The 13,544-nt window shown below is 43.1% G+C and overlaps 1 protein-coding gene across 4 annotated transcripts in view; it reads left to right on the top strand.

Annotated features, from left to right (window-relative positions):
- The window catches only part of LOC146008898 (ethanolamine-phosphate cytidylyltransferase-like), a 48,453-nt gene extending 35,541 nt beyond the window's left edge, over window positions 1–12,912 (top strand). For all 4 annotated transcript variants that reach the window (XM_083148700.1, XM_083148701.1, XM_083148702.1 and 1 more), the window contains 10 exons: window positions 1,668–1,734; window positions 1,826–1,907; window positions 4,571–4,615; window positions 6,098–6,236; window positions 7,411–7,493; window positions 7,567–7,644; window positions 7,808–7,873; window positions 8,012–8,077; window positions 8,352–8,440; window positions 10,198–12,912. In XM_083148700.1, the coding sequence (XP_083004826.1) occupies window positions 1,668–1,734; window positions 1,826–1,907; window positions 4,571–4,615; window positions 6,098–6,236; window positions 7,411–7,493; window positions 7,567–7,644; window positions 7,808–7,873; window positions 8,012–8,077; window positions 8,352–8,440; window positions 10,198–10,300 (818 nt within the window). In that variant the 3' untranslated portion in view covers window positions 10,301–12,912. The remainder of the gene's footprint in view (window positions 1–1,667; window positions 1,735–1,825; window positions 1,908–4,570; window positions 4,616–6,097; window positions 6,237–7,410; window positions 7,494–7,566; window positions 7,645–7,807; window positions 7,874–8,011; window positions 8,078–8,351; window positions 8,441–10,197) is intronic.
- The last annotated feature ends 632 nt before the right edge of the window (window positions 12,913–13,544 follow it).

Raw genomic sequence — 13,544 nt, forward strand, 5'->3', positions numbered from 1 at the left:
CATTGGACATCACATGTCAACGGCAACCATGTGTTTATTTACTATCAATAGGGGGTAGGTCCACCTTTTGCAGAAATAACAGCAGCTACTCGTCACGGTAAACTTTCCCCAAGTTTGTGTAGCACACATAGGGCGGTATTCAATGAGAATACCTGCGAGGTGCAGCGAATCCTTTTTAGGATTCGCTGCACATTCGCCACGTTCCGGAGCCGGCGGGCTCCGGTATTCAACGTGTCAGGGGCTCGCTGCCCCTGACTGGCGAATATGAGCTCCTGCGGCGATTGCCGCAGGGAGCCTGAGGACGGTGGCAGGCAAAGAGATGGAAGTCTCTCTGCCTGCCCCAGAACTTTGTCGGGGTAGGTGGGCTTCCCGGGTGCCAGGCAGCACAGGCTGCCCCCCGGGGGTGCCAGCAGGGGAGCGTATATTCACTACACCCGATCGTAACGATCGGGTGCAGTGAGTGAATATATGAATATGTAATGAGCGGCTCGGCTCCGGCGCCCCCTGCTGGCTGCTGTGAAAAAAAAAATATATATTTTTTTTTAAATTAAATATATATTCATGTGCTTACAGCACATGAATACAAATAGCATGTCCCTCCTCAGAATAAAATTCCTGATTTTTTGACACCAAATGTAAAAAACAAAACACTTTATTTTAAAAGTTCACATTCCACTTCACCATAAAAATATAGCGATTGCTACTCGGTGAATCATGGTGAAAAAAAACTTCAAATGCATTCGCCATGTGGTCATTGAATAGGGTGATTCACCGTTTTAGTCAGAAATTCGCCAAACAGCACAAATTCGCCATAAAAACATGGCGAATCAGGTTTATTGTATACCGCCCAGTACAGTCACCAACTGTGGTAGTGTAGAAGGGCTAGGGGACCACAACCTGTGCTCAAGTTCGTCCCTCAGATGTTCTATGGGGTTCAAATCAGGGCTTTGCGCAGTCCACGCTAGTCGAGTGATGCGATTTTCATCATACCACTCCATTGTAGCCCTCAAAACATGACACGTTGCATTGTCATCCTGGAACACACAATTGTCGTTCCCATAGAAATGCCACAACGTAGGTAACATGGAGTTATCCAGAATATCTCGGTAGGTCGCCGATGTCATGTTCCCATGCACCTGTACGAGTGGGCCCACATTATGCCAGCAGAAACAACCCCAGAACATCCCTCCACCTCCAAATTGTACTGTTGGCACTACACATTCGGGTAACAGGAGTTCTCCAGGCAATTGCCATACCCACACTCTCCCATCTGATCGAAACAATGTGATGCGTGATTCATCGCTTCATAGGACTTGTTTCCATTGCTCCACCGTCCAGTTTTTCCTCTCCTTACACCAACAAAGTCTCTGTCGTGTATTGGTTTTTGTGATCGGAGGCTTGTGAGCCGCAGCTTGACCATGATAACAGAGTGCGTTTCCTGTCAGTCATTTTATCAGCAAATGATCTGCTACGACGCTTGCTTCCATATATATACATGTAGGAAGACTCCATATTCACTTTGTCAGGAAGATTCCATTATTTCGAGTTAAACTAGGGTGTCCAATGACTTTCTTCCACATAGTGTATGACACAGTGGAAACAGTTGCGTGACAAATGAGACGAATACCTGGTACACACTGTAAAACGTTTTCTTTCATACTCTCCAGATGACATCACTCTGACTGTCGATGGTAAGGATACTTATGAAGAGGTGAAGCTGGCTGGAAGATACAGGTCAGTGAATGTAGGGGAGACATCCTAGTTCCGTAGAGGACATGCTACTTTGTAGCGGGGGCTTTATTTCTGTCTTCTGTTCTTCTTCCAGGGAGTGCCAGCGCACACAGGGAGTGTCAACTACTGACTTGGTGGGAAGGATGTTGCTCATGACAAAGGCCCATCACAGTGTAGTAAGTAATGTGTAGGTGATTTGAGTAGTGAGGAATGTGCTAGATGCTGTGTTTAGTGTAGGTAAATAGCGAAATTACAGCTGACCTACTGAGCATCATGGATAGCAAAGATTGTAATAAAGCAGCTTTGTGGAGAGAGATTTTCACATGGTCGTGGCAGGTTAAGCAAAGTGAAGAGTTAAAGTTCATCGGTCACAAATAAAACTGAAGCAGCAGTTTTGTGAGCCAAATATAGATGCAGGAGTAAGTATCCAGTGGTTCCCAAACTGTATGCTGTGACACCATGGGATGATTCAGGGCACTTGTAGGAGTGCCACAGGTTGGTGGTATAGCATCAAATTATACAGTATAAGGTCCATGTGATAGGCCAGGGGTCCTCAAACTTTTTTGCTCTGAGACCCCATCAGACAATAAAAATAATGACAGGACCCCAGCAAGTTACTGCAGAAGGTGATCACATCACATGTGTAGGCATCAGACAGCACATACATGGCAGCATTGCGAAGGCTCAAAATGATGGGAGGAGTCTGATATACCATAACATCACATGACATGTGTAGTCAGCAGACAGCACATACATGGCAGCATTGTGGAGGCACAGGATGATGGGAGGAGTCTAATATACCATAACATCACATCACATGTGTAGTCAGCAGACAGCACATACATGGCAGCATTGTGGAGGCACATGATGATGGGAGGAGTCTAATATACCATAACATCACATGTGTAGTCAGCAGACAGCACATACTGTACATGGCAGCATTGTGGAGGCACAGGATGATGGGAGGAGTCTAATATGCCATAACATCACATCACATCACATGTGTAGTCAGCAGACAGCACATACATGGCAGCATTGTGGAGGCACAGGATGATGGGAGGAGTCTAATATACCATAACATCACATCACATGTGTAGTCAGCAGACAGCACATACATGGCAGCATTGTGGAGGCACGATGATGGGAGGAGTCTAATATACCATAACATCACATGTGTAGTCAGCAGACAGCACATACTGTACATGGCAGCATTGTGGAGGCACAGGATGATGGGAGGAGTCTAATATACCATAACATCACATCACATGTGTAGTCAGCAGACAGCACATACATGGCAGCATTGTGGAGGCACAGGATGATGGGAGGAGTCTAATATACCATAACATCACATGTGTAGTCAGCAGACAGCACATACTGTACATGGCAGCATTGTGGAGGCACAGGATGATGGGAGGAGTCTAATATACCATAACATCACATCACATGTGTAGTCAGCAGACAGCACATACATGGCAGCATTGTGGAGGCACAGGATGATGGGAGGAGTCTAAAATAAAAGACAATTCAACAGATTTTTCAGACTCCTTGAATCAGTGCCTGAGATGAGAAAAGTCATCAGCCTGATGGTCAGCAATATGGAGTCGGGACCTACTTTGAGGTCAGGACCCACAGTTTGAGAACTGCTGTGATAGGCAAAACCAGAGTTTGCAGCTGTCAATCATAAAATGTGAATACCAACCTTGTCCATCACCACATAACTGAACCTAAGGATGACTGATAAGCACATTTTATTTTAATGTTTTTCTTTTTTTACTTTAATCTCTTAATAAAATACGTATATTGTAGGGCTGTGATTCAAAACCGTTTGGGAGCCACTGTAGTAGGCTATCTGGTTACCAGATAGCTGTGACTCACTGGAGCATCTGGGTTAGTCCTGTGAGTATATGCTCTAGTTTAGTGGGAACTGGTTGCCTAGGTTTTCATAAATACGGTTTTGGCCTACAATATGGCTACCTCCACAGTGCAGGTAATGAGTGCATGGAAGGAGCCAATATTCAGGAGAATGATTGTTGGTACTTGTGTAATAGCATGGCGCCCGTAACGTAGTTAGCGTAGCGTCTGTCAGAATCAGCGTAGTGTTCCCACTAGCGTAGTCAGCGTCCCTGTCAGAAGTAGCATAGTGTTCCAGCGTAGTCAGCATCCCTTTCAGATATGTGTTCCTGAACCACCCCCACTATCCACGTCGGCGTGGAGTTGACTTTCTAAAGTGTGGCGGGCGCAGCGAGGGGACGTGGAATTCATGTAAAGTAATCAGTGTCCCCTCGCGGAGCACGCTGCGCTCACCACACTTTATAAAGTGAACTCTACGCTGACGTAAGCGTAACTCGGATCGGTGTGCTCGTGGGATTTAAAAAGGAGGCTCTCTCTGAAGCGGACACGGGCAGTGTTGCAGCACCCTGCCACAATAATACTGAGATACATGACCGTCTGAGGTGCAGGTGCAGATGGAGCACCTCTCCGCCGGCGCACGCATGATCCCCTCTCTGCCAGCGCAGGGGACCTGGTGGTTACCAACGCTGTGTGAGAGGCGATCACTAGGCTTGCCGGGGACAGAGCCGGGCTGCCGCAGAGTTACTACGCTCGCAGCCGTTGGGCTACCGTGGAGTCACTACGCTAAGTATGCTAGGCAGCCGCTGGGCTACACTGACAGCGTAGCTTAGCCCACGCTGAAAACGTAGCGTAGCCGTGCGCTGTGCTATTATACAAGTACATTATTGTTTCCCTGCAGATATATTACAATTGTTAGTGCATGCTCTTATTTTCTTTGTGAATGAGCTCAAACAAGTTTACTGGTTCATATCTTTTTATTCCCCTACAGGAAGCAACCCAAGATTATAAGCGCCACCAGGACAATTTTGGTAAGGTGAGTATTTGCTTCCCCCCAATTTACTTTATTTTACAGTGCCACCTTATGCAAGTATTAAACTGATTAGGAGAATGGGAATCTGGATAGGGCAGTGTCTTTAAGACCTAGGAAATGTAGAGTCTGTATGAGGTGACAGGGGCAGAGTTTAAACCGGCATGAGAGAGGCCCAGGAGTATAAATAGTGCCTAGTGGCTTTTAGATTTGGCAGTTATCAAAAGAATTGCGCCACTTGCCGATGGTACAAAATGCAGCTGCAAGGCTATTAACCAACCAGCCACATTACATCCATTCTTTACTCCCTTCACTAGCTGCCTGTAAGATGGCAAGATGCTTTTAAGAATGGCTTAATTATTTTCAAAGCCCTTCATGACCAGAGCCCAAGGTACTTGAAGCAGCTTCTGATTCCTAACTGCCCATCTCGATTACTGCCATCTGCAGATGATTGACTATTAACAATTCATAAAATCTGCCTGAGCTCATCTGGTGGTAAAGCTTTTGGCTTTGTGGCTCAATCTCAATGGAACTCTCTTCCCTGCACAGTGCGAGACTGTAGAATCCTTCAAAAAAGACGTTCCTGTTCTCTCAAGGATTTCACGAATATCTATTTAAGCTTGTTTTGTGTGCTAATGTAAATGTAAAGCACTTTGAGTCATATTGGGACGAAAGTGCTATATAAATAACATTATTATTACTGTATTGACCAACCATAGTCCGTGCAAGTTCTGTGGAATGTTAGGAAGGAAGTGCATCCAATAGGTTATGTAAGGCACGTGTGGGATAGCCTCTCAAGAATCTTGTAGAGACATGGGTTGGCTGGTTTGTGAGGGCATGGGGTCCTATTTATGTGACATGAGATGGAAACCCCTTTAAATGACAGTGGTATGTGGACTTTAAAAGCTTCTACTCTCCCATGCACTTGGATGATAAGGAAGGCAGTGTTTGTTTTTCTCCTGTCTTTTTGTCCTTCTGTATCTTCTTACAGGGGTTGATTCAGTTGTAGGCAATAACAATATGTCATTGCAACAGTGTAAAAATGCCAGGAAGGCTACAGCAAATTGTAACACCATAAGAGAAGCTAATAAAGGATCATAATTGAAATGATTTTTCACAAATATGAAAATGCTCTGTATACAGCTGTGTTTTGCTCGTAAAAGAACGAGGAAATTAACCCCTAGTATAAAATGTTCCTAATATGTGTTCTTTAATAAATGCCTATACTGCAGTCTTCAGTAATGTTATGTTGGCTGTTGCTGCCCCCTGGTGACTATATTTGTAACGGTTTAATTTTTGAAAAGCCGACTTTCTCATCTTTTTCATATATCCTTTCTGTGAGACAAGTTCAAGGGTCAACATATTTTTTTTTTCTTTTATTGGGAACATGTCGACATATGATCTTTGATTACATATTTTGCAGGACTGTTTCTTTTTTTTCTCTGCTATTTTTACGAATGATAAGCTAATTTTTTAAGTATTGTGTAGGATGCCCGGGGTCATAGTCCATGGACAGGGGTGTCTCAGTTCCTTCAGACATCACAAAAGATTATGCAGTTTGCCTCGGGGAAGGAGCCTGAACCTGGAGACAGCATTATATACGTGGCAGGAGCCTTCGATCTGTTCCGTATCCTTTACTATCTATCACAGAGAAACTTGCTCCATTTACACGTATTCTGTTCCCCCACACTCAGTCCTCCCTTCCATTTCCCTCCACATTCGGTATAGGCTCCCTGCCACATTACCTCTTCTTTTATCTGTACTTACTCTAAGTGTTTGCATTATAGTTTATACTTGATATCAATGTTGTGCCTCAGTCACATCCTGCATACAGTACATTAGTCATTTCCCCTTTCTCTCTCTTTACCAGCGCTATTTAACTCGGGCCTCATACACAAAACACTATATAGCGCACACACAATACACAGATGGCTATGGATCATAGGGTTGACAAGAGAAAGGTCAACATGCGTTAGGTCAACCACTGAAGGTTAAAATGTCTGAAGGTTGACATTGGCGTTAGGTCAACACAAGCAGTATGTCGACATGGGCAATGTCGACATGGTTTTTTACGTTTTTATCTCGAATTCCAACACTGACACTAAAAAAATGCACAGCTGCACTCGCCATGCTTCGGGCACGGTGTCTCGCTACACTCGGCACACTTTTATGCTCCCACCACACCCTACTGGATAGTAGGGCATGAAAACCTACCTCCTGTTGGCACTTGTCGCTCAAAAAAAGTGAAAAACCACACATCAAAATTTTGACTGTCAACCTAATGTCCCTGTCGACCTTCAGACAGGTCGACCTTGTGTATTACTATTTTGAGTCTATACTCAATGGTGCTGAATTGGGTACCTGCAGCACTGGTCGCTATAGTTACTCCCCTAGTAACTGAGTATAACTTGTTGACGTAGTGACCGTATACCTACACAGATTAACAGACCAGCTTTTAATACCTTAGGACTCCTACAAAAGGGTTATTACAGTTCAGGCCAGCAGATGGGGTGGTGATCAGGGTTTCTGTGGTCATCATATGAACTATTGTGTGTTTTGTAACAGTGCCCTCAATTACGAAGATCTACAAACTAAGCTACATCATGACTTTTATAAAACAGTCCATAACAACACATACGAGTCTCAGCGCCTGAAGATATCTGAGAAAAGGTGATGGTGGTATCTTCGGTCACTTGAGTGCTGTGTTTTACTATGTGTAACGTTCTCCAAATCTTTATACCTCTGTGTGGTTCTTTATCTCCTACCTTTGAATTTTTTGGATCCTTCATAATTTCCTGCAGATATTGGTCATATCGACTTCCTGGAGAAGGTACACAGCATGGCACAGAAGCCATATGTCATTGTGGGATTGCATTTTGACCAGGTAACTTGGAATCCTGGTGACTTCCATATTGGCTTCTCTTCATCTCCTGTACACTAACAAAGTGTCTTTGCAGGAAGTCAATCACTATAAGGGGAAGAATTACCCAATCATGAACATCCACGAGAGGACGCTGAGTGTGCTGGCCTGCAGGGTAAGAAAAGTCTTGTGATATTAGTATGTATTTGTCTGCAGCGAATAGCTTTGTCCTTGCCTGCATTGTCTGTACTGTTCCATTTGATTTTGTTCTACTGTCTCTTGTTTTTGATATACCTATTCTCCACTGTTTACAATTTTTTTTTTTTTTTTTGCTTCAGTATGTTTCGGAAGTCGTCATTGGTGCTCCATATTCAGTCACTTCTGATTTACTGGATCATTTCAAGGTAACTTGTGATTATCAAGTGGGACGTGTGTAATCTGAACACATATTAGATTGGGGTTAGTGGTCCTAAATGACTCAAAGGAAACTGAAGTTGATGCTTTTAGCTTTAGGGCAAACTAATAATGTATTTCTCTATTAGGTTGATCTTGTTTGTCATGGAAAGACGGAGGTTCTGCCTGACAAGGATGGGTCTGACCCCTATGCAGTAAGTGTCTCACAATACATCCTTGTATGGCCCATGGTTCCCCACTTATGTTCCCTCTGCGTCTTCTCATCTGCATAAGCTTTTGTATTTGTAGCCCAGAGACAAGTTGAACAAACTAGATTTCACTTGTCTCTTCTCTGCTTATAAACTTGCTTTGCATTTCCCCTCAGGCGGCACTAACTGTGTGTTTATTTGTTTGCAGAGCTCTTAATATCTGTCAGTATTCACCAGAGCTCCTTTCCCCTGTCATTACTTTGTCATTTCACTGTTTCAGGAACCTAAACGCCGCAGAATGTTCCAGACGATAGACAGTGGCAGCAGCCTTACAACTGATGATATTGTGCAGAGGATTATAAAAAACAGGTCTGAATTTGCTGGGGGTTGTTTGCCCATTGGTCTTAAGCTGGGTATACACTACTGTGATTTCTTGCAGCAGTGTATGTCCAGCCAATCACCTGCAAGCCGCATGGGACCTTCCCGGGCAGCAGGGTCGCAGGTTCTCCATCACATGCAGTCCTTTTACTTGTGACTGATTGCGTGCGACCCCTGTTCCCTGCCTGGCCCTCCTCCGGGTGGGAGGTCGGACTTGCATGCTGGTCTGACTTCCAACTCAGGTCCGATGCGCACGGGACCGCGCATCGGACATAAGGAAACATCACAATGACACGATTTGGGCCGATTTCTCAGCCCATTCCGTCGGGAACAAGTGTTTTTTTTTTTCTGTTTGTTTTTTATTTCTTTTTTAACTTCAATAATTTTTATTTAAATTTTGTTCCGTTTTCAAGGTAAGGGATAAAGAACAAGGTGGAGGGCGGGGAAAAGGGTTTCGTTTGACATAAGCATATACAATAAACAAACATAGGTGCATACAATAGGTGTCTCAAAAACTAGGTATCTTTCACAGACAGAAGTGGTAAGCTGAAATAACTATGGTGGCTCACAAATGGTAAAACACTCTCTAATAATAAATCATAATTCTGTGTCAGGCAGGATGTCGGCTCTTTCGCAAGAGGTACAATATGTATGCCAGCTATACCATTTAACTAACGGGGATTTAGCAGAAAATGAATAAGGTAGACCTTGAGTCTCCATTTAAAAAATAAGGTGATTTTTGCGGATAACTTTAAGCAGCAATGGAGGAGAGGGGTCTTTCCTGTGTTGATCTATTGTAGCTCTAGTGGCTAGGCATATATGGCCCAATAAATATATAGCAGTCCGCTTGAAGGAGAGTAGTTGTGAGCATTTTAGAGGCAAACATAAAGAGAGCATTCCAAAGGAGTTTATCCTGGGGCATGGCCAAAATATATGGAAGGCTCCTTCTACGTCTGAACAATTGCACCAGCAAAATTTGAGCAGGCCAGGTTCTATGTAATTTGGCTGGTGTAAAATACAACCTGTGTAGGAGTTTGAAATGCATTTCTTTATGATTATTCCATTTATAATAATGTCAATGTGATATACTTAAATCCTGGAGAAGGGAGTAATCCTGGAACCATCGGCTAGGCCAGCAATGGTAGTGAGACCGCAGGAGACCCACTTTGAGATATTCAAGTCGGGGGATTAATCTAGCAAAAGCCATTTTCCGAGAAGGCAATGAAGCAGCCTTCGGATAAATGACAATAGTGTCTGACACAGGGAGTCTGACACAGTACATGAGATATTCTGTATAGGGGGTCTGCATTGTGTGGCAATCCATAGTAGATCTATAAGGTTAAAGAGAGGGTACAGATCTTTCCCCCAGATCCACCCATTGTTTCACCCCTGGAGGCCTGGTGTTTCTTAATGGCTATATTTCTACATGCTGTAAATCCATATTTCCATACACAGCAGTGCAATCTCTGAGCTTTATATTCTGTTCCTCAATGTAATTCAGACTGATCACCAGAACAACATGGTTCTAGTGGTTGGCAAAGCAATTACTGGGTGGGCATTTATTAAGAACCAAGATAGCAGAGGCGACCTATCCAAAGATCTTTCCATTTGTAACCTGTGGGTATCAATTTACATAGACTGCATTGAAATACCATGCAGCTAGATCTTCATAAATTAAGCACCGTTCGTATGGCTAAATATTAAACATGAGTATTTCTAATACATTTTTTAAACTATTTACTCTGTAGGTTGGAGTATGAAGCTCGAAATCAGAAGAAGGAAGCAAAGGAGTTGGCAGTGCTGGAGGCGCAACAGAGACAAGAGAGAATCATAGAGGGACAAGAGAACTGAAACCTCCCTGAGCTCGCTCGCTCGCTCTCACACGCACACACACACGCACACACACACACCCCCACACGCACACTCATATAAAGTGTGGCCTGCACCTAACCTAGTACAGGACTCTAACTAAATCACTGCCATATATATGACATTGGTGTCTTAAAAACTAAACTGGATTTCTCTAGCCTATGTAGTCCCTGCCACAGTCCTTGAGGCACACTGACCCTGGATACACACTATTAGATGATCTGTACAATCTTTCTGGTTGGAATGTAAATTGGGCAATGTAAAAGAAGCAGATGACAGTAGACCATTTGATCCATCCTACACACTGGAAAATAGTCAAAAATGGACTTTCAGAAAAACTGGTTAGATCCATTTGATTTAACCAATTTCTCCGACTGACCGGTTTTGCCCATTTTTTGGCTTTTGAGAGCAAATTGTTGGTTGTCTTTTGCTACCATACATTGACCAGATTTCCACTGTAATCACAGATTGGACAGAACCTTATTGTGTGTATCCAGCATATCAGTCCAGATTTAAGGATAGCCATACTTAGCACAGGTGCCTTAATTAGTACCTCAGTTATTGTGTATTAACCACCTGTGCTCAAGCATTGATCTCTTTTAAACATCTACTGTTAATGTACCCTGAGGACTGGTGTTGGGAAACTCTGCTCTAGGCAAACTTAAGTTACTTTTAATTGCTGTAGCTGAAACTAAAGTGGAAAGGACCATTAACTAGAAGAACACCTGTTTATACCAGTCTTATCATTCTATGTAGATACTATACCATTGGTGTTACAGAGGAACAGACACCAAAATTGTGGTAGATAGCAGCTGTCTTAGAAATACGTGGCTATCTTCTTATGTAAACGGTTTCATATTCTCCTAAACATGTTAAATCAAGCTGAGTGGGTTCCGCAGACACAATATATGGTTGACTAATGATTTTCCTTTAGTTGCTCTGTACCATGTACAGCCAATAGAAAGGATATTATTTATTGCACTGTGCAAACTGGACCAGTCTTGTATATCACCACTCCTATGATTTCTGTTGCAGGGAGAGGGGTGGTGCAGTGTAGCAGGGCTGCAAAACTCTTAGTAGAGTGTGTTTCCTGTCACCACAGATGTCCATATTATTGGTTAAATAACAGAACTGACTGCACTGTTCAGCACAGCCACTAGGGGACAGCACCAACAATTTCAACTAAATCCGATGTTCTTGTTTATGGTATATTATATGTATACAGTGTATGTGAAATTGAAAATATCCTCATATAATATATCTTGCTGGACACTATATACAGTCTGGGCTTTATAGTAGCTTTGATTTGTGTACAGCTGTATGTTATAATGAATAATACAAAACTGCTTTTAATGGGAAAGGGTTTTTTCATTTACATTTATTGGTTTGACATCCCTAACATGCCATTAAATCTTCTTTACATAGCATTATCCTGCAACATAATGGTTACAGGACTCTCCGGAGAAATAACTTTTGTCACATGTCTAGAGATACATTATTCTAAGATCACAGACACATACTAATATATATTATTTACTTCATCGTCCTCTTCAGAATATCAAGAACCTCACATTACCTAGGACTCAAGAACCCCAACTGCATAACTTCCATAAGCAATCCTTCGATATTATTTTTCATGTGTAAAGCACTGACATTAGGTATCAATTGGTACTGGGTATAATGATGCTAAGAAATGACATGTAAGAGGTGTGGAAAATGCTGATGTTGTAAGGTAGTGGAATAAGCGGCTGCTGGTAGGGAAGTGTGTATGGCAGAAGTAGTATCTGGCAACAACTCTGTGCAGCTGCCATGCTGTCAGCTTATGTCTTCCAGCTGATCATCTTTTCCTCAGTTTCTTTCATCCGTCAACTTTCCATCTTCCATGCACCAGACTGTAAATATAACTTATCCCTTTCAGACTCAAAACCTGGGTCCAACCTGGGTTATTGAACCTTTTAAGCAGTGTCCAAGCTGCTTGAAACTGTTCACACTGCAGGCCGATCCTGGGATATTGCCAGGTCAGCCCTCTGTCGGCGCTTGGAGATGACATCATCTCCAAGCACTAGGGATACAGCTCTCTTTTTACCATGACCTGTGTAGCAGATTTGGGGGACACAACCTTTCACACCAATCCAGGTTGCCACTGCAATATCCCAGTCAGAGGCTCAGTATGAAAGGGGTAATACATTCCACAAGACTCTGAGAGACTTCTGTCAGAGGTATCCTATTTATTCCTTCTGTCTCTCACCCTGCAATCCATCCGTGTACATAGTCATTTCTTCCACACCAAACCACAACCCCTCATATATGATCATTGTATACCTGAATCCCTCACAACCCACTTGGCCTTTCATTTATATTATGTCCCATTTCAATGTACTTTCATAGTTCTCCAGTATTTATGTTTACCACTCCAGGACCTATCACCAATCCCAGCTCTACTAGCATACTGTATCTATCACAAATCTTCCCTAATGTACACAATCCCAACTTTTATTATGTCCTATTAATGCTTTCCACTCAACAAGGATGTGTTTGGGGCTTGTGCAGAGATTTATCTAAATGTGTTAAATTAAAGAGTTTTAATTGTTTTACTTATTGTAGGCTGTTTATTTGGTGTGGTTTTGTAAGATTTTTATGTAGTGTTTTTTTTGGCAAGTAAATACAGTCATACAATAACACAATCTTCCCTGCGTGTTCACACAGTATTAGTATTTATGTGCATGAGCAGCCTCTGTGTGTGAGCGGGCATGGCAAATTGACTATTCACGGGCTGTTCGCACACAGCGGTGCGTGTGGGCCGTCATCCTGCTCATGAAAACACCCAGGGGTTCATGGGCATTCCCTTGAAAATACTGGCCATTCCCATGGAGATTCGCCCATGAAGTGAGGTGTCTTACATGTGAGCGCTTGCGATATCATTTGATGATCGGCGACCATCAAATGATTTTACCCGCGCACACAAGGCTGCGAATGGATGTTTATGCTAAATATCTATTCGCATATATGCAGAGAAATTGGCGTGCGAGGGGGTAGTGGGCATTCGTGCAGGCTGGCGTTTAGTGGACCCGCACGCATGCGAATAGATGTTTAGCAGCTTTGCGGGTTGACCAGAATCTCTCCCCAGATGTGTTTGTAATCTGCCCCAGGTCAGTTTGGAGCGCAAGGCAAGCTGGGTTGCTCTCCGTATGGGAACGTTTAAGGCAAACTGTATTTGATTTTGTTT

Source organism: Crinia signifera, chromosome 6, assembly GCF_055691185.1.
Source record: "Crinia signifera chromosome 6, ASM5569118v1, whole genome shotgun sequence".
Taxonomy (NCBI): Eukaryota; Metazoa; Chordata; class Amphibia; order Anura; family Myobatrachidae; genus Crinia; species Crinia signifera.